This window comes from Triturus cristatus, chromosome 3_1, assembly GCF_964204655.1.
Source record: "Triturus cristatus chromosome 3_1, aTriCri1.1, whole genome shotgun sequence".
Taxonomy (NCBI): Eukaryota; Metazoa; Chordata; class Amphibia; order Caudata; family Salamandridae; genus Triturus; species Triturus cristatus.
Genome location: NC_140583.1, coordinates 1,005,748,603 through 1,005,763,531, shown reverse-complemented (window position 1 = coordinate 1,005,763,531; position 14,929 = coordinate 1,005,748,603). Strand labels below are relative to the sequence as shown.

Here is a 14,929-nt window from a genome sequence, read left to right as displayed (position 1 = left end):
TTGAACTATATTGAGTATTTTTGCCATGCTGGATGCATGCTAGGTGGGCTTGCTAATGGTGTTATATGTGCGGTATCCCAATGTGGCAAGTGCGGTTGAGAGAGCAGTGATAACCAGCTGACACATCTAAGGGAAATGTGTGATTGTTGCCACCCGGGCTGTATTTATCCTTGTTGTTTCAGCCCTTTGGCCTTCTCGCGCACTTATAGTTTAGATGGTATGGTGCAAATGGACTATGAAAACTTTTTAAGACAGGGATATTGCTAAACGACTGAAATGTTGCCAGAAAACCTCATCATGGGCTTCTCTACTTTTATTAGCCGTATCCACCCAAACTTAGCTTTGTATGTTTCAGAAAATCAGATACAATGATAAACATAAGCGTATTTATGAAAATACTCAAATGCAACGAGAAAACGTTGTTTTAATACAAAGGACATTCTCAACAACTGTATGACACATAAACATACACATGGTAAAGTACATGTGAACATGCATAGCGACAAAATAAGCACAAGGTTGTCTGTGAGAGGAACCCGCGCAAGCGACCACCTTGCCGTAGTTACTTCTGCTGATGCCGGGAGAGTTCCCAGCCCTGATCCGTGAAAAGGACAGTCTTGTCGGTGTCCATATGTAAGGACCAGATATGGAACTTGTCTCTCTCCTTAGCTCCTTCTCATTCACAGTCTTTTCTGCATGTGACACACATGCACATAATTTTAAATATGTATAACATATTTTAGGACCTCATATCCCATCTTCCCTACATATACCATTTTCTAAATGAAAAAAAGCACATTCTCCTCTATTTTGGTTATTCTGAAAGTATAAAACTCTGCTCTTTTTTTTAGTTCAAATCGTTTTCATATAATTGGTGTTCATATTTAATGTATTATTAAAGATATAATTTCACAGCTTAACGTCTCATCTAATTCCTGTTTTTTTTCCAGCCTGCCATTCTAAAATGAGTTTATCCTCCGTCTAAAATGAAGGAGTTGATCTTTGGGACCAGTCTGAAACTTTTGAGACAATGCACATCTGTTTGTCTATCTCGACAGGCCACTGAGGAAGGCAAGCTCAGTGCGAAGAGGTGCAGACTGTCTCGGGGTCAGTTGCGACACGCCAGTGCTCTGCGCTTGAAGCTTTGAGCCTTGCAAATAACTGGCCACCTAGCTTCAAAATCTTTTTTCTGGTGAATGTATTTTCACCAGGATCCTACATATTCTCTTTTCATGATGACATAAGTGATGTTCCAAAAACAGCTGTGTTGCTATCAATGTGAACCTAGTATTTTATGTTGGTTCAGGGGCTGTCGCGCCCTGGAAGATTTAGTCAAACGAAATAACCACTCTCCAAAACCATTCAATGTGAAAGAAAACACAAGTGTGTATATAACACGCAGGAGATTGAGTCCCCATAAAAAAAAAATACCAAGCATGTAATATGTCCTCTTTTTCAGACATTCGAACTTCCCATTATTCTGACTTACTCATCTTAGAAATCGTTTATTCTAACGTTGTCTCTCGTTCTAATTAGAACATTCCACTTCTCCTTGGTCCATCTCCACCATGTTTCAATGACACCCTGATAAAGAGGATGGAGAGCAATGCATTCCTCTGATTATGTCTGCAAATTTTCTGATTAATTTTCTCCGCCCTAGCTCAAGCTGCGGGAAAGGTCCTCCCAGAGGGAGTCAAGCTTTTGCTGCATGTCCTCCACAGGGTTCAGGCTATCCTGTAATTCTTCAGTGTACATTGATGGCACGGACAGCTTGGACTTCATTTCTTCTGTCTCCCGGTTGATTGTCTTGGTGAAGTCCTCGATCTGGAGGAAGGTACTCTTCCTGAACTCCTCAATCTCCTGTTCCACCTGGTAACTCAGCTCTTTCATGTATGGAGGGACATCCCCTACCTGAGGTTCAACTGCTTCAGTGCCAAATTTATCCTTGAGTTCACTTGGGTATAAGATCAGCTTCGCCTTCAGGTTGTCCAGGTTCTTGTGTATCTTCTCGTGAAGCTCTTTTGCATTTTTAGTCAGCTTCTGGGAGAGCTCCTGGACGTGCTGCTTGAGTTGTTCCTGGCTAGCTTGGGCATGTGGTGCCACATTTCGATGGAGTTCTTCCATGGTTTGGTGGATCTCAGTGACAATTTTATCAGCGTAAGGATGGAACACCTGCTTCACCTTCCCAGTGTGGAGACGGATTTTGTCCTGGAATTCCTCCGCGTACTCTGACACAAATTGCCTAACCTCGACCAAGCTTTTTTGAAGTTTCTTCCGTATGTCCTGGTGGTCAGGAGCAAGCTGTTCTTTCAGGTCCATCGCCTGAATACCAACTTGGTCCAGCAACTCATCTGTGAACGGTAACAATCTTTGACGCACCTGATCCACATTCCTGGTGATCTTCTGGTGGACCTCGTCGACATAAGGAGACAGTTTCCTCCTGAGGTCTTCCAGTTCACTTCGGATTAGGCGTCTTAATCCATCCGAGTCTTGGTAGAGCCGCTCCTGGAATCTGCCATTTAGGGGGCTTAGGAGGTGTCCCATGTAATTCACCCCATCCTGCAGACTCTCTTTCAGACTCCTGTGGGGAGAAAACACAAATTAAAATAACCTCTCCTTTAGAACTACCACAGTTAAACTAGACTTAGGTGCTCACAGCGCTTCTGAAGCACCTGGTTGGACAAATAATGTTGGTTGAATAGTAAGTGTCTAACATCACCTTGACTCTCATTGAAACAACACACCGTGTGTACTTTTTCCCAGAGGTAGAAGATGGTGCCAACCCTCCACTCAGTAGCGGCCCATGCAGGTAAGAGCAGTGAGCCGGGTTGGAGGGCATTCGACAGACGACCACGAGGGAAATTAATAATTTTCCATCGTCGTCTATCGAAATCCGCCCCCCACCCCACCCGGCCCCAATGCCCCACCACTCTTACCTGCATGGACCGCTACTGACTCCACTAGGGAGTGCTTTCAAATGACTTGGTAGGTCTCATATTAGATTTGCAGGCTGGACTAGTTGACAGGCATTGGAATGCAGCAATTGCACGTATGTCTCTTTGGGATCTGATTTGGGCCATTTGCAAATCACAGTACTGTTCATCATGCTGTCACTATGAGACACATCAGTAGTGTGTCTGCCTCTATATTCATGGTGGTCTAGCAAATGACCGAGGGTATGTGCTAAAATCTGATGCGCGATATTTGGATCCCTCTAACCCCTCAGAAGCGGGCATTTAGAGCATCAATAGCCTATCCATGCAACCTCTAGCAGCACGGCTGGGAGACACAAGAAGACTGAATGTCTCAGAAATCACTGCTTTTTGAGGGCAGTAGAACGAGATTGGCAGGGGATCGGGGATAGAATGAATCACACTGTCCCAACACAGGATTAATGGCTGGCAGCATCACAACATGCCCACTTCAAATGTCTAATTAGACAAACCAGCAGTGTGACACATTTATAAACCAGCCCTAAGGCTTTGTGGGTCTTCTATCCCCACACGCTCTCCGATGCCACTCACATACATAACCAGCGTTTGGATTGATATCAGATTTTCAAAATAAGATAAAAGTCAGCATGGGTCAGATCTGTTTTCACAACAATTGGTGGGATTTAATTCAAGTGGAAAATGTTTTTGCACATGAATGTTTCAGTGTTGGAGTAGAAAATGAATTTAGCATCAAGCCTGTTTTTTAGGAGTCACTATTGCTGTCCTTGGCATGTGTATAACACACATCCTTGTGTAGCTAGGAGGAATCAGTTTCAACCCTGCTAATCACTCTACTCCACCAAACCGAATCAGTCCCTGCAATGTCATATTAAAGGGGAATTATGCACTACTCAAGTGCTAGTTAACAATAATAAAACTTACTTTGATTCTCTGCTGACTTTGAGCTGCTCCACCTGATCTGCGCTTTCCTTGGCATTGGTCAGCTGGCTTATATACTCCCAAAATCCATTACGCGTGTACTCTGCCTTCAAGACTGCGAAGAAAAAGGGAACCCATTATTTTGCGTTACAATGTCCAATGATGGCCAACTTTGATATTGCACTGAGATCTGCGAGAGCTGCTGGAGCGGGGTATTAAGTACTCCATTGACACCACAACAATGAACACGTTGATCATTGCATCATTTCTTTACTGCAAAAGGAAAGGAGCACAGAGTAAGAGTATGTGTCGACCGCAGACCCGAACAGCAGGTGTAGACCATCGACTGCCAGTTGAGAGACCTGTGTGGTGCAGCTTGAAAGACGATCTCATGTGTTTGTTGTTTGCATGAGTGCTACAATGTAAATTTCCATTGGTGCACTGTGAGTACACAACTCAACAGATATCTGTGATGCCGCTGACCAAAGCAAGGGATTTGAATGACATGATTTTACTTTTTCATTCAGGGTTTTTTTTAAACTTGTTTTATTGGCATTTTATAAAACACAAGCAACACAATTGCACAGTCACCAGATGGGTCATGGTATGCACCGCCCAGTTCGAAGAACAGTGTTCATCCCCTCGCGTAGTATGCCCCATAGCTATTTTAGGTACATGTGCTGGTCCCAATGTGTGGCTTTACATGTGCATTCATTGGTCTTTAGTAGTCCCTGTATGACTCCCAGCACTCCCCATTTTCCCCATTTCTTAGGAAAGCCTCTGCTTTTCTACATTGTTTTTTTCGGCCAGCATGCACCAGTCCATGTCACTACTCCATTCTTCAAGTGGCAGTCCCCTCACTCCTTATTTACAAGCAATGTTTTGTTTTGCCACTATCAGGCCTAGTACAATCCAGATGTTTTGATATTTCGAGGCTGATTCTTCCCCTCATACATTGAACAGGGCCCATTAGGGGTAGTCTGCTAGTCATGCACCCCGAAATTGCTTTCCAGTAATTCTATATATATTGACACTCCCAACCAGTGTGAAAGAAGGACCCCACCAGTCCACATCCCCTCAGGCTCTTGTCAGAGTGAGTTCCCCCCCATATTTTCTAAGTTTATTCTAGAGTGGTAATCCCTGTGTAATATATGGATTTTCATTTAGGTTTTGATGTTATTTTACCTACAACTTCACCAGTGTTGGGAAGGAAATCCTCAGCATGCTTTTGTAAAGCAGTGTCACCTTGCCCTTGTATGTTTTCTGGACAAGCCCATGTGCATTTATTTCCCTGTTGAGCTCGACAATCCTTAATCCACTGGAGGTTCCCCATATAGCTGTTGACATAAAGCCCCCCAAAGTGAACCACTTCTTGGGAGAGTGTCCAATGCCCTATCTATCTAGGTCTGGCCATACTAATGGTGGTGACAGCATGATTTCTGGACTGGGCCACAATGAGGACTGGGGAGAAGAGCTAGAGGAGGAATGGATCCAGGGACAGCTTCAACGTTGGTGGTGCCTGGTGAGACAATCTTTGTCGGCACTTCCCCCAATGACCTCCTTCTATACGAATCGCCTCACTGCCACCCTCCAACAGTGCCCCTCGTATCTCCATAGCCTCTCTCTCTCACATGTTTATGTTATAGCACTACTCATCCCAATATAGGGTGTCAAAGTGCTTCACACCACACACAGATAGCATACGGAGACAATGAATCATACAAGTGTCTAAATGAATATATATGACATGTTACACAAGCCAACGAGACTACAAGGTGTAGAAGTAACATGTCATCCATGCTGGTAGGTCTTATAAGTTAAATGTGCATGGGATGGAGAAAAAAGTCAGGATTTAAAATGTAACATAATACTACCCAATGGAACCCTTTTTTGCAACCTTCAGAAAAACAAAAGATTGAAAAACACAATAGGGTTCTCAGTCTATGCCTTACAGTTTGCATGCAGCTGCTTGATGCTGGTTCACAGTTTGCTGTGCTATATTAGGAGGACAGTAACTTATGAACTGCAAGTAAAACAAGAAATTCTGTGACAAAAGCAGTAACCCACTAACGTATCTACATAATATACCCATCTGTGATTTGTATATTACACATTGTACTTTGCAGCAGGGACATTAACCCTCTGTGCTATTCTATGAAGAGTCAAAACTGTGACGAGACAAAGCATAGAACTCTCCAGCAGGTACCTTACCCATAAGAGTGATCTTGCCCTTATTTATTATCCCATGAAAATTGATAGTCACACAAAGATCTCTGCAGGCTTTTCTTGTCCTGCCTGTCACATGTGTCCTGTCTGATCTGTCCTCCCCTCCTGTCAGAACGCAAATGCCACCCCCACTAAAGTCGGCACCTGGTGCCGTTCCACTGATAGCACCCCCCCTAAAGTTGGCATTGCATGGGTCTATGGGGAGGAGGCAAGAGGAGACATGGGGTGGGGGCCAGAAGAGGTAGGGCAGAGGGAGAGGCTACAAGTGATAGAGGGTAGCAAGGAAACTGTCCAGAGATGATATGGACTGCAGGGGGGTGGGGGCCAGAAGAGATAACTCTCTTGTCTGCTGCTTACCCTCCTTTATTGGCTCAGTGACAGCGCAGTGCCAATGAAAGGAGGGTTGTCTCTTTTTTTAAAATATAATTATTGTAGAGGATTTTTTTTTTTTTAAATCAGGACATTTCACAATTTGTTTGAAAAACTCACATTTTCAAATTCTAGATGGGTCAGCCTGTCCTGGGTGGCCCAGATGCTTGTTGTGTGAACTGCATCCTTGTTACACCTCAGAGGACTCCATAGATCTTGTTATTTTATGAGTTCAAGGGTGTACCTCCCTACGAGATGCTCCTGGAGGAACTCCAAAACATATATATTGATGGTTTAATGTCTGTGCCTCTGATGGCTTAGATCTCTGTTGCTCCTAGGTGGAATCCACACAGCATGCATTATGGTGGTGGAAAGGTGCTCCTTCCTGTTGGTTACTACTTTCTGGCGCCATGATAGACTCCACTACCCACACTCTATGTAAGTTCTAAAGTGTATGACAGACCACTCCTAGTAAAGGTGGTTGGTACCTGCTAACGAGCCAGTTCTGTTCTCGCATGCTCTGCAAAACCTCATGCTTTTGTGCAGCTACCAGTTCTTTGTGATTATAGCACATTTAGAATCCCAAGAAACCTCACCCAACACCTCCCATACAGGCCAAACCACAACAAATACAATTAACCCCCTTAAACTGTGCACTCCAAAGTGGTGACTAGGAACTAGGCACAAATCAGAGCACGTCCCCGTCATGGGTACAAGTCACTATATGATTTCTACAATACAATGTAAAGCTCTTCAGACAGTGCCCTTCTTTGTAAATGGAACACAAGACTTTATTTCGCTCTGGGTGTTCTCAGTGTAGCAGCACACTAATGCAAACCAACTTCCTGTTGCTAATCTGAGCAGAAATGAAAAGTGCTGTTTGGGGTTGTTGTTGTTATAATGTAGGTTCTCTCCCATGTATTCATTTTTTCATGTGGGGCAGACAACTTTAAGGATGACCGGAAGAGCAATTAGGTGGGCATGGCTGGTGGTGGTTGGAAGATGTGCTCCCAAGGGTTTCTTTCCAGCCATATAACTGTATATGGTATTGATAACTGTGTTTTGTGAGAAATTTAGTTGTTTGTTGCAGGGAGGAATGGCTGCTTTTCAAGCAACAGCTGCAATTCCTATCAGGGTGAACCACAAAAAGTCCTAAATAAAAATTAACATATGCTTAACACTCTGGTAGCTTAGCACAAAAACAGTCAGACTTAACTTAGAGGCAATGTGTAAAGTATTTATGCAGCACACAAAGAGTAATAAATAGAAAACACAACACAAGAAAAATACCATCTCATTTTTTTTTAAATGGAGTAAATTATAATAAATTATTTAACATCAAAACAACAAAAATCTAATTAATAGAACCGGAGTTATGCATTTTAAAAGTTTAAGGTAAAAAATGGCATCTAAAATAGCCAAGCGTCAACCATAGACATCTAGTCACATACGACCGGGTCAAAGCTAAAAAAATATGCTGATTGCAATGGAGCACAAGTCCGATACAAAAAGTGATTGGGCCCAGTAAGCGTTTACCTTTGGACTTAGAAGAAAGTTTGAAGAAAAATGTTCTGAGAAGGTAAAGTTTAGCAGGGTAAGGCTGCAGGCCGTGTCCGAGGAGGGAGGGCTGTTGTCAGGGAGCGGCTGGACGAAGTTGTGGTGAAGATTATTACGTTCAGGCTTAGTTTCTACTTTAGAAGTTGAAAATCTTCAGTGGGACAAAGCTGTAGGCTGTAGCCGAAGAGAGTTCCAGGAGGCCAGTTATCCCTTCACCAAGGGGTCACTGATCAAGAAGCTGTTGCTGCCGACCGACGATGCACCTTGGGTGAACAGAGGAACGGGTTGGTGCCGGTCTTCCCCTGGTTCTCAAAGCCAAAAAATGTTAAGTCCCAAATTTGGGATTTTGGCTATCTGGACACCCTTAGCATCACCACCAAGGGTCCAGGCCTGCAGGTACACCACTGGGGGGCTTGGTGTGGGTTTAAGATGAAGGGAGCCTTTTCTGTCCCTGAGGTTCTGAACATGAGGCCAGCTAACAAGCCCTTGGTGTCACTCTGGTAGACCTGGGTTCAGGTGGTGAAGCAAGGCTGAAGCAGCAGGGCAGGCCTCTGAGGATTCAAGGCAGACTCCAGGCAGCAAAGCAGCACTTCCAGTAGCAGCAAAGAAGTCTTGTGGAGTACACAGCAGGCCACAGCAGCAGGCAGTCGTCTGAGAGTCCTTCCGCAGGTCCAGGAAGAACTGAAAAGTGGGTCTGAAGCTCCCCTTTTTATACATGGAGCATTCTTTGAAGTAGGAGACATTGCTTGAAAATTCCCTTTGAAGTGCTTCAATTTGCCTGACTCCCCTGCCCTGGCTCCAAGCTGGCTGTATGAACAAAGCAGGGGTGACAAACCCTTTGTGTGAAGGCAGAGCAAGCCTATTCAGTTGCAAGGGGGGCCGTGCTCTGCTCCGCCCCCATCCTGCCAGGTGATGATCCATCCAGGTACACCTATTCCCTATATTGCTTGACTGTCTGTGAGGAATAAACAGTCCAACTGCCAACATCACCCAGTCTTGTGGCCAGGGGAGACTGTAGGCACCAAACTGTTTAGGGAAGAAAAATGCCAACTTTCTAAAAGTGGTATTTTCAAACTTGTAACTTAAAAATCGACTTTATTATTAAAAAGGATTTTTAATTGCAATTTTTCAGGCACCAAACATGAAATGCCTACCTGTTCCCAATCAAAAGTTAGCACTCAATGTTGTCCTATTGGAGAGGTAGGCCTCACAGTAGTGAAAAGCGTGTTTTTAGAGTTTTTCACTACCAGGGCATGTTAAACTTAAAAGTACTTGTTGAATCTTTTAATTACAATGCATCCTGCCCTATGGGCTACCTAGGGCCTCCTTAGGGGTGACTTATATGCAATTAAATTAGAGTTTAAGACTTGGTAAGGGGGTTATAATTGCCAAATCTAAATGGCAGTTTACAACTGTATTCAGGCTACAGTGGTCGGCCTGGGACATGCTTTAAAGGGCTGCTTAAGTGGGTGGCACAATAAGTACTGCAGACCCACTAGTAGCATTTAATTTACAGGCCCTGTCTTTATGGTATACCTATCTAAAAGGGACTTATAAGTAAATTAAACATGCCTATCAGATGTAAGCCAGTTTTACCATGTTTAGCAGTGGTGAAGTACACAGGTCTAACTTCTACATTGCAGATTGAATATTCTGGAAAGTCGGGTTAGAACAAATTGGCCTATTCAAGACATGAGTTGATGGGTGCTCCTACTGGGCGAGGAAGGGCTGGATACAAAGAGTGGACGAAAGGCTGAGCCTTGACTGCAGTCCTTGGCACCTACAGGTAGGTTTATTACCATCTAGAACCATTGCTTATAGATATCTCATGCCCCAGTCAAGACTAAATTATGCATCCACACTGCCAGTCTGCAACTCCTTATGTGATTACCTGTGTAACTGCTCTTGCCTCTAGAGTTCCAACTTTAGACAAAATATTTCCCTTTTGCTTCATATTCATTGGTTTAAATGGAAAACCACCTACCTGTGGGAAGAAGCAGAACGAAAAGGACTGATACTCGCAGGTACTTCATCTCAGGTGATGGGACAATCTCCTAAACAAAAGACAGAGTGACATCAGATCAGTTTATTCCCATGAGAGGCCTAAGTAGTTGCATTCTTAACAGACACAGCATGGTTGGAACTCATGGTGTCCAGGTAATTGACATACCCAGCAGCCCTTGTAGTCCATCATACCCTAAAGCACTTTGGCCTACCACTTCAACCGCTTGCTTCTTTGGCCCAGGAAACTTTGGGTATTGGCTGGGGAAATTGTCATCAACATCGTGTATCAGCAACAGAAGTATTTTAGGGGCAACCTTTTTCTATTGAATGTATGGAAGTATAATTCTTCCCCCATTGGAATGTTTGGGGGCTATTTTACATCTGAAAGGAAGACTGTCACCCGACATGTAATTGTTTATTTCACCCATGCATTATGTTCACACAGCAATTGTTATGTTGCTTTGGCTGACACTTGAGTATTAAAGCTATTGGCTTTACTAGCTCTTGTTTCATGTGTGGCTGGAAAACATTGCCTGTTCCTGACATTAAACACAGTTCTCTGCAAAGCACTTCCATTCATTCACTGCCTATCCTATATTACAGAAAGCAGATCATGTTTACTTTTTACCTACGGTGGAATGCAGACATAATACTTCATTTATAATCCGTATTCCAAACCTATGAGCACACTATACTGATTCACTCAATTTTGCACTTATAGGAACAACCTGATATTCATTCCTTCTGTATTTACTGAATTGGAACACATCTGATAGTCATTCACTCTATGTTACACATGTGGAAAGGAACCCTTTATCATTCACTCTATTCTGTACAGTGGTGGTCTAATTGGCTCAAAAGGTTTGTGAATGGTAAAGTAGGGTGCAAGGTTTGGGGGACAGGAAGATTGATGACAACTAGGGAGCATTCTGCATGAGAGATGTGGATAGAAAGAGCCATGGGCCTAGACTAACTGAGCTATTCACATAGGTAACTTACACTGGTGAGTAATTTACATGCTTAAGTTTACTCTTACACTATTGAATAACGTTACTCCTTTTGGCAATTCACAAAATCTGAGTGCAAAATTATTCAAAAGTGTAAGCTTACATGTCTCCACCCCCTGAAACAGGAGATGGAGCCTAATTTGAGAGTGTAAGTTACTACTGCCAAAAAGAAAAAGTAGTAATTCCACCGGCACCACACATCGCCAACCACTGATACTACAACACCCTCTTATAGCATATAATGGAGGTGGGGGCTTAAAATAAAACCCCATGGGAAACTTTTTTTCTTTTCCCTTATAGTTTACTATATGGAGATCTCCGCCCCAATGGCGGTGTCTCTCTATGGTAAAGTGTAGGAAAAAGTGCAAAAAATGTTAGCTCTAAAAAGAATATTGTATAAATATTTGTGTTTAAATTCATTTTGTATATTTATTTTTAATGCAAAACAAAGGGAAAAAGGCTACAGCGCCATTAACTTAATTGCAATTTAAATGGTCAATTATTTTAAATATGTTAAATAAAAAAGATATTCCCACCTAATGTAAAAAAAATTTTTTTCATTTTGCATTATTTATCATTAAAAGTGTTGTATAGAATTAATTAAACGTTATTTAAATATATTATAATGCTACTTTAACTTTTTAATTAAAAAAAGGATATTAAAATGTTTTATAATTAATTTGTAGTTTTGTTTAGATTTTTTAAACATAAAATTAAATTTCTTTTTACTTTCAACTATTTTAGATAATTTAATTTAACATTATTTACTGAGGGGGTTTATCTTAATTCCCTACCTCTAATTATTTTCTATGGGAGGATTTTGCAGCAGCAGTGTTTAGTTGTGTGTGATCTGGACTTAAGCCAGTTCAGAGCTGGAGAAATTTACTACTGATTTGGGTCTTTTTTTTTCCCTATCGTAACTTTAACAGCAACACAGTTTTTAATAGAAATGTGCCTACCCTTTTGTTAGGGGTGCACATCCCTTCCTAAACCTCTTCCTAACCCTCCCTTAGTTCTCCCTAAATCCCACCTATGTTGTTGTAAGTATTTCCCATGTTTCGACCACTCCCCCTAGTACCTCCCACATTTACTACTAAGTACTAAGGGGCTTATTTAGAAGACCCTTGCGCCACCGGTGCCTTACTTTTTCCCATATTAAAAGTGACGCATCGGCGGAGCAAGGGGCTTGTAAATAAGCCCCTAAGCAAATATGTGTGAGGATCTCCTCATAGAAGAGACAGGAGAGGTGGAAGAGAAGATTTACACTCGAAGGTTTGTGAAAGGCATTTTGTAGTAGTGGTACTTACTGTGGCACTGCTAAAGGTACTACAAGATGCAGTTTGTGAACAGGGCCCTAAGGAGATTCACCGACCAATAGCTATTATGTAAAAAACCCACAAATTGCAAGTTCCAGAATGCAGAGAGCAGATGTTAAAAAAATGCAAGCCTGAGTCATACAGTACAATTGGATTTGTGGCTGCTCACATTGATTCTGCTTCTGAAACAAGCAGTAAGGGAAAGGGATTTTGAGATGGAGCGACTAATTTCAGGGAGGAAATTAAAGGTGATTCAGAGCAGTGTGAGTCGATGGCAGAGGTCGTATCTAATGCTAATGGCTTCACATTTACAGCCACCTGGGCCAATGAGGATTGCTAACAAGCCCTACTACCCAGTCCAGTGAGAGCCTCGCGTGATTGGACGCCAGTAGCCCCTGCAGCCCCCACCTCTCCTGTGATAATGCCTGGAGCAGAAGCACAGTGTGTCTCAAAAGACATCCCTCTCTGGGTTATGGTGGCCCCTATCCCCCGGTTGGCGGGGTCCACTCCTGTTCAGAACGGGTTTTCTTTTTCACAAAGTACTGGGACATAATTAATCGCTGAAACAAATATGCCAATGCCCACCCCAGTAGTTCCGCCCATTACGGACTCTGACTCTGAGGAAAGCACCGCATTTCCATTTATAGTGTATCTGTGGAAAGCACCCCATCCATATTCATTCACTGTGTATTCTGCTCCCCATGTTCATTAAGTCGACATTCTGTATTTGGGGAAAGCACGCCATATTCATTCATTCTCCACATGCGAGAAACACCATGCTTGTATTCAATCTGTATTCTACAGCGATAACAGTTGTGTCAGAAACATCCAACCAATATTATTTACATGTATAAAGCAACTTATTCATACACTCACACATTGTTGCATCTTCAGAAAAATCATCACACGTTCATGTATTCTGCCCCCGTGGGAAGCAATACTGTACTTATTCCTTTGTATCCTGCACCCCTCTGTATCCTTTACTTGTGATGACCTGTATCATGTACCTGTATCATGTATCTGCTGTCGCGGAAAGGACCCCACAGTCATTCACTTTGTATTCTCACCTATGGAAAGCACTCCATATTCATTCATTCTTCACAAATGGAAAGCACCCCATAGACACTGACTATCTGTTATACACCTATACTCATTCACTTTGTATCCTATAACTGGGGAAAGCACATCATAGGGATTCATTCTGCACCTGTGGTGAGAACCTGCATTTGTTCGCAATGTATTCTAAGCCACATCAAAGTATGCCATATTCATTCTCTCGATATTCTTCTGTACATATGAAAACACCTTATATTCATTCGCTTTGTGTTCTATAGATGGTGAGGCAGCCTATATTGGTTCACTCTGTACACAGTACAACATGTTGATTCATTTTATCCTTATGGAAAATACCCACATATTGGGTCACTTTGTATTGTGCACCCCGTGTTCATTGACTGAATTTCATACCAATACAAGACAAACTATATTCATTCATGCTCTTGTGGAAAACACCTTACATTCACCCACTTTACATTCTGTAGCATGCAAAACATCTCATATTTATTCACTCTGCATCTGTGGAAAATGATCCACATTCATTCACTTTATAGTCTGCAGCTGTGCAAATAACCCAATAGTCATTCACAATGTTTCTTCACCTGTGTCACAAGGCTGAGTGAGCGCTGCTAAGAAACGAATAAGTGTCGCTGCTGGGGAATGAGAGAGACCTGCATAGCCCTCTACGTGTGATAACCCCAGCAGTGCTGGCTCGGCCTTTCATCCATGTAAATGTGATAAAAGCGCGTTTCATTTAGCTGCGTAATAACGTTTGTAAGTCAATAGATAGTTACGCGGTCGGTGCTAGTAACACTATATAACAGCAGATTCAATCTTATAACCGGCCTTACCTGTCTGCTGGCGCCGTAACTCCTGTGTACCTGTGCTCATGCGCTGGCCCATAGTGTACTTTTATACGTGCGTGCGTGGCATCTGGTGCACGTGGTCAGGTGAGCCGCACGTGCACGCAGACACAGTCACACGACTGGGTAAACACGACGTGGAGGTTCAAAGACACTCTCTGCGGGTGATGTCACAGGCCGAACCCTCCGACCGTCGCTCCCACCATGTCCCGAGACTCAGCGTGCCTTTGGAAAAAAGTAAATTAATGAGTATAAAAGAGCGCCAGGCGATAAGGCGGGGTCAAAGTGCACATCAGGAGCAGGTGTATGTACTGCCAACTTGTGCTGATAACAATAACTGTGGTGAACTTTCACCTGCATGCCATGGATTTAAAATGTAAACAGTGTGTCTGTGAGTCTCCGTACCCTTTCTCCGTACCCCAAACGTATCATGAGTAGCGGGGCAGGACCCCGGAGACAAATAACAGCAGCCTGGTTTCTCCTATTAGGCTAGTAAGGGACAGGCACAGTTAGCCCCTGGTTAACTAACTTTGTGCAGAGTTTGAGTCACAAAAGTGACCTAAATGAGCACAGTTTTTTTATATATACTTTGCAGAAGAAAACTTGTTTGGCTCTGGAAACTAACCTTAAATTAATGCAAAGAAAGCTTTAAGCACTAC

At 42.9% G+C, this 14,929-nt stretch overlaps 1 protein-coding gene across 1 annotated transcript; it reads right to left on the bottom strand.

Annotated features, from left to right (window-relative positions):
- Positions 1–406: 406 nt before the first annotated feature.
- On the bottom strand, positions 407–14,392 carry APOA5 (apolipoprotein A5). The gene is made up of 4 exons (XM_085645719.1): positions 14,259–14,392; positions 10,009–10,078; positions 3,876–3,987; positions 407–2,581 (listed from the first exon to the last, which is right to left on the bottom strand). The coding sequence occupies exons 2-4, from the start codon at positions 10,055–10,057 to the stop codon at positions 1,657–1,659; spliced, it is 1,086 nt and encodes a 361-aa protein (XP_085501845.1). The 5' UTR covers positions 10,058–10,078; positions 14,259–14,392; the 3' UTR covers positions 407–1,656.
- Positions 14,393–14,929: the final 537 nt, after the last annotated feature.

Excerpts from the sequence above, each read along its gene's own strand:
- APOA5 (XM_085645719.1), bottom strand. The coding sequence starts at position 10,057 with ATGAAGTACCTGCGAGTATCAGTCCTTTTCGTTCTGCTTCTTCCCACA. Across the intron at positions 3,988-10,008 it reads CGTTCTGCTTCTTCCCACAG|TCTTGAAGGCAGAGTACACG; the intron begins GTAGGTGGTTTT and ends TTTTCTTCGCAG. Across the intron at positions 2,582-3,875 it reads AAAGTCAGCAGAGAATCAAA|GAGTCTGAAAGAGAGTCTGC; the intron begins GTAAGTTTTATT and ends TTCTCCCCACAG.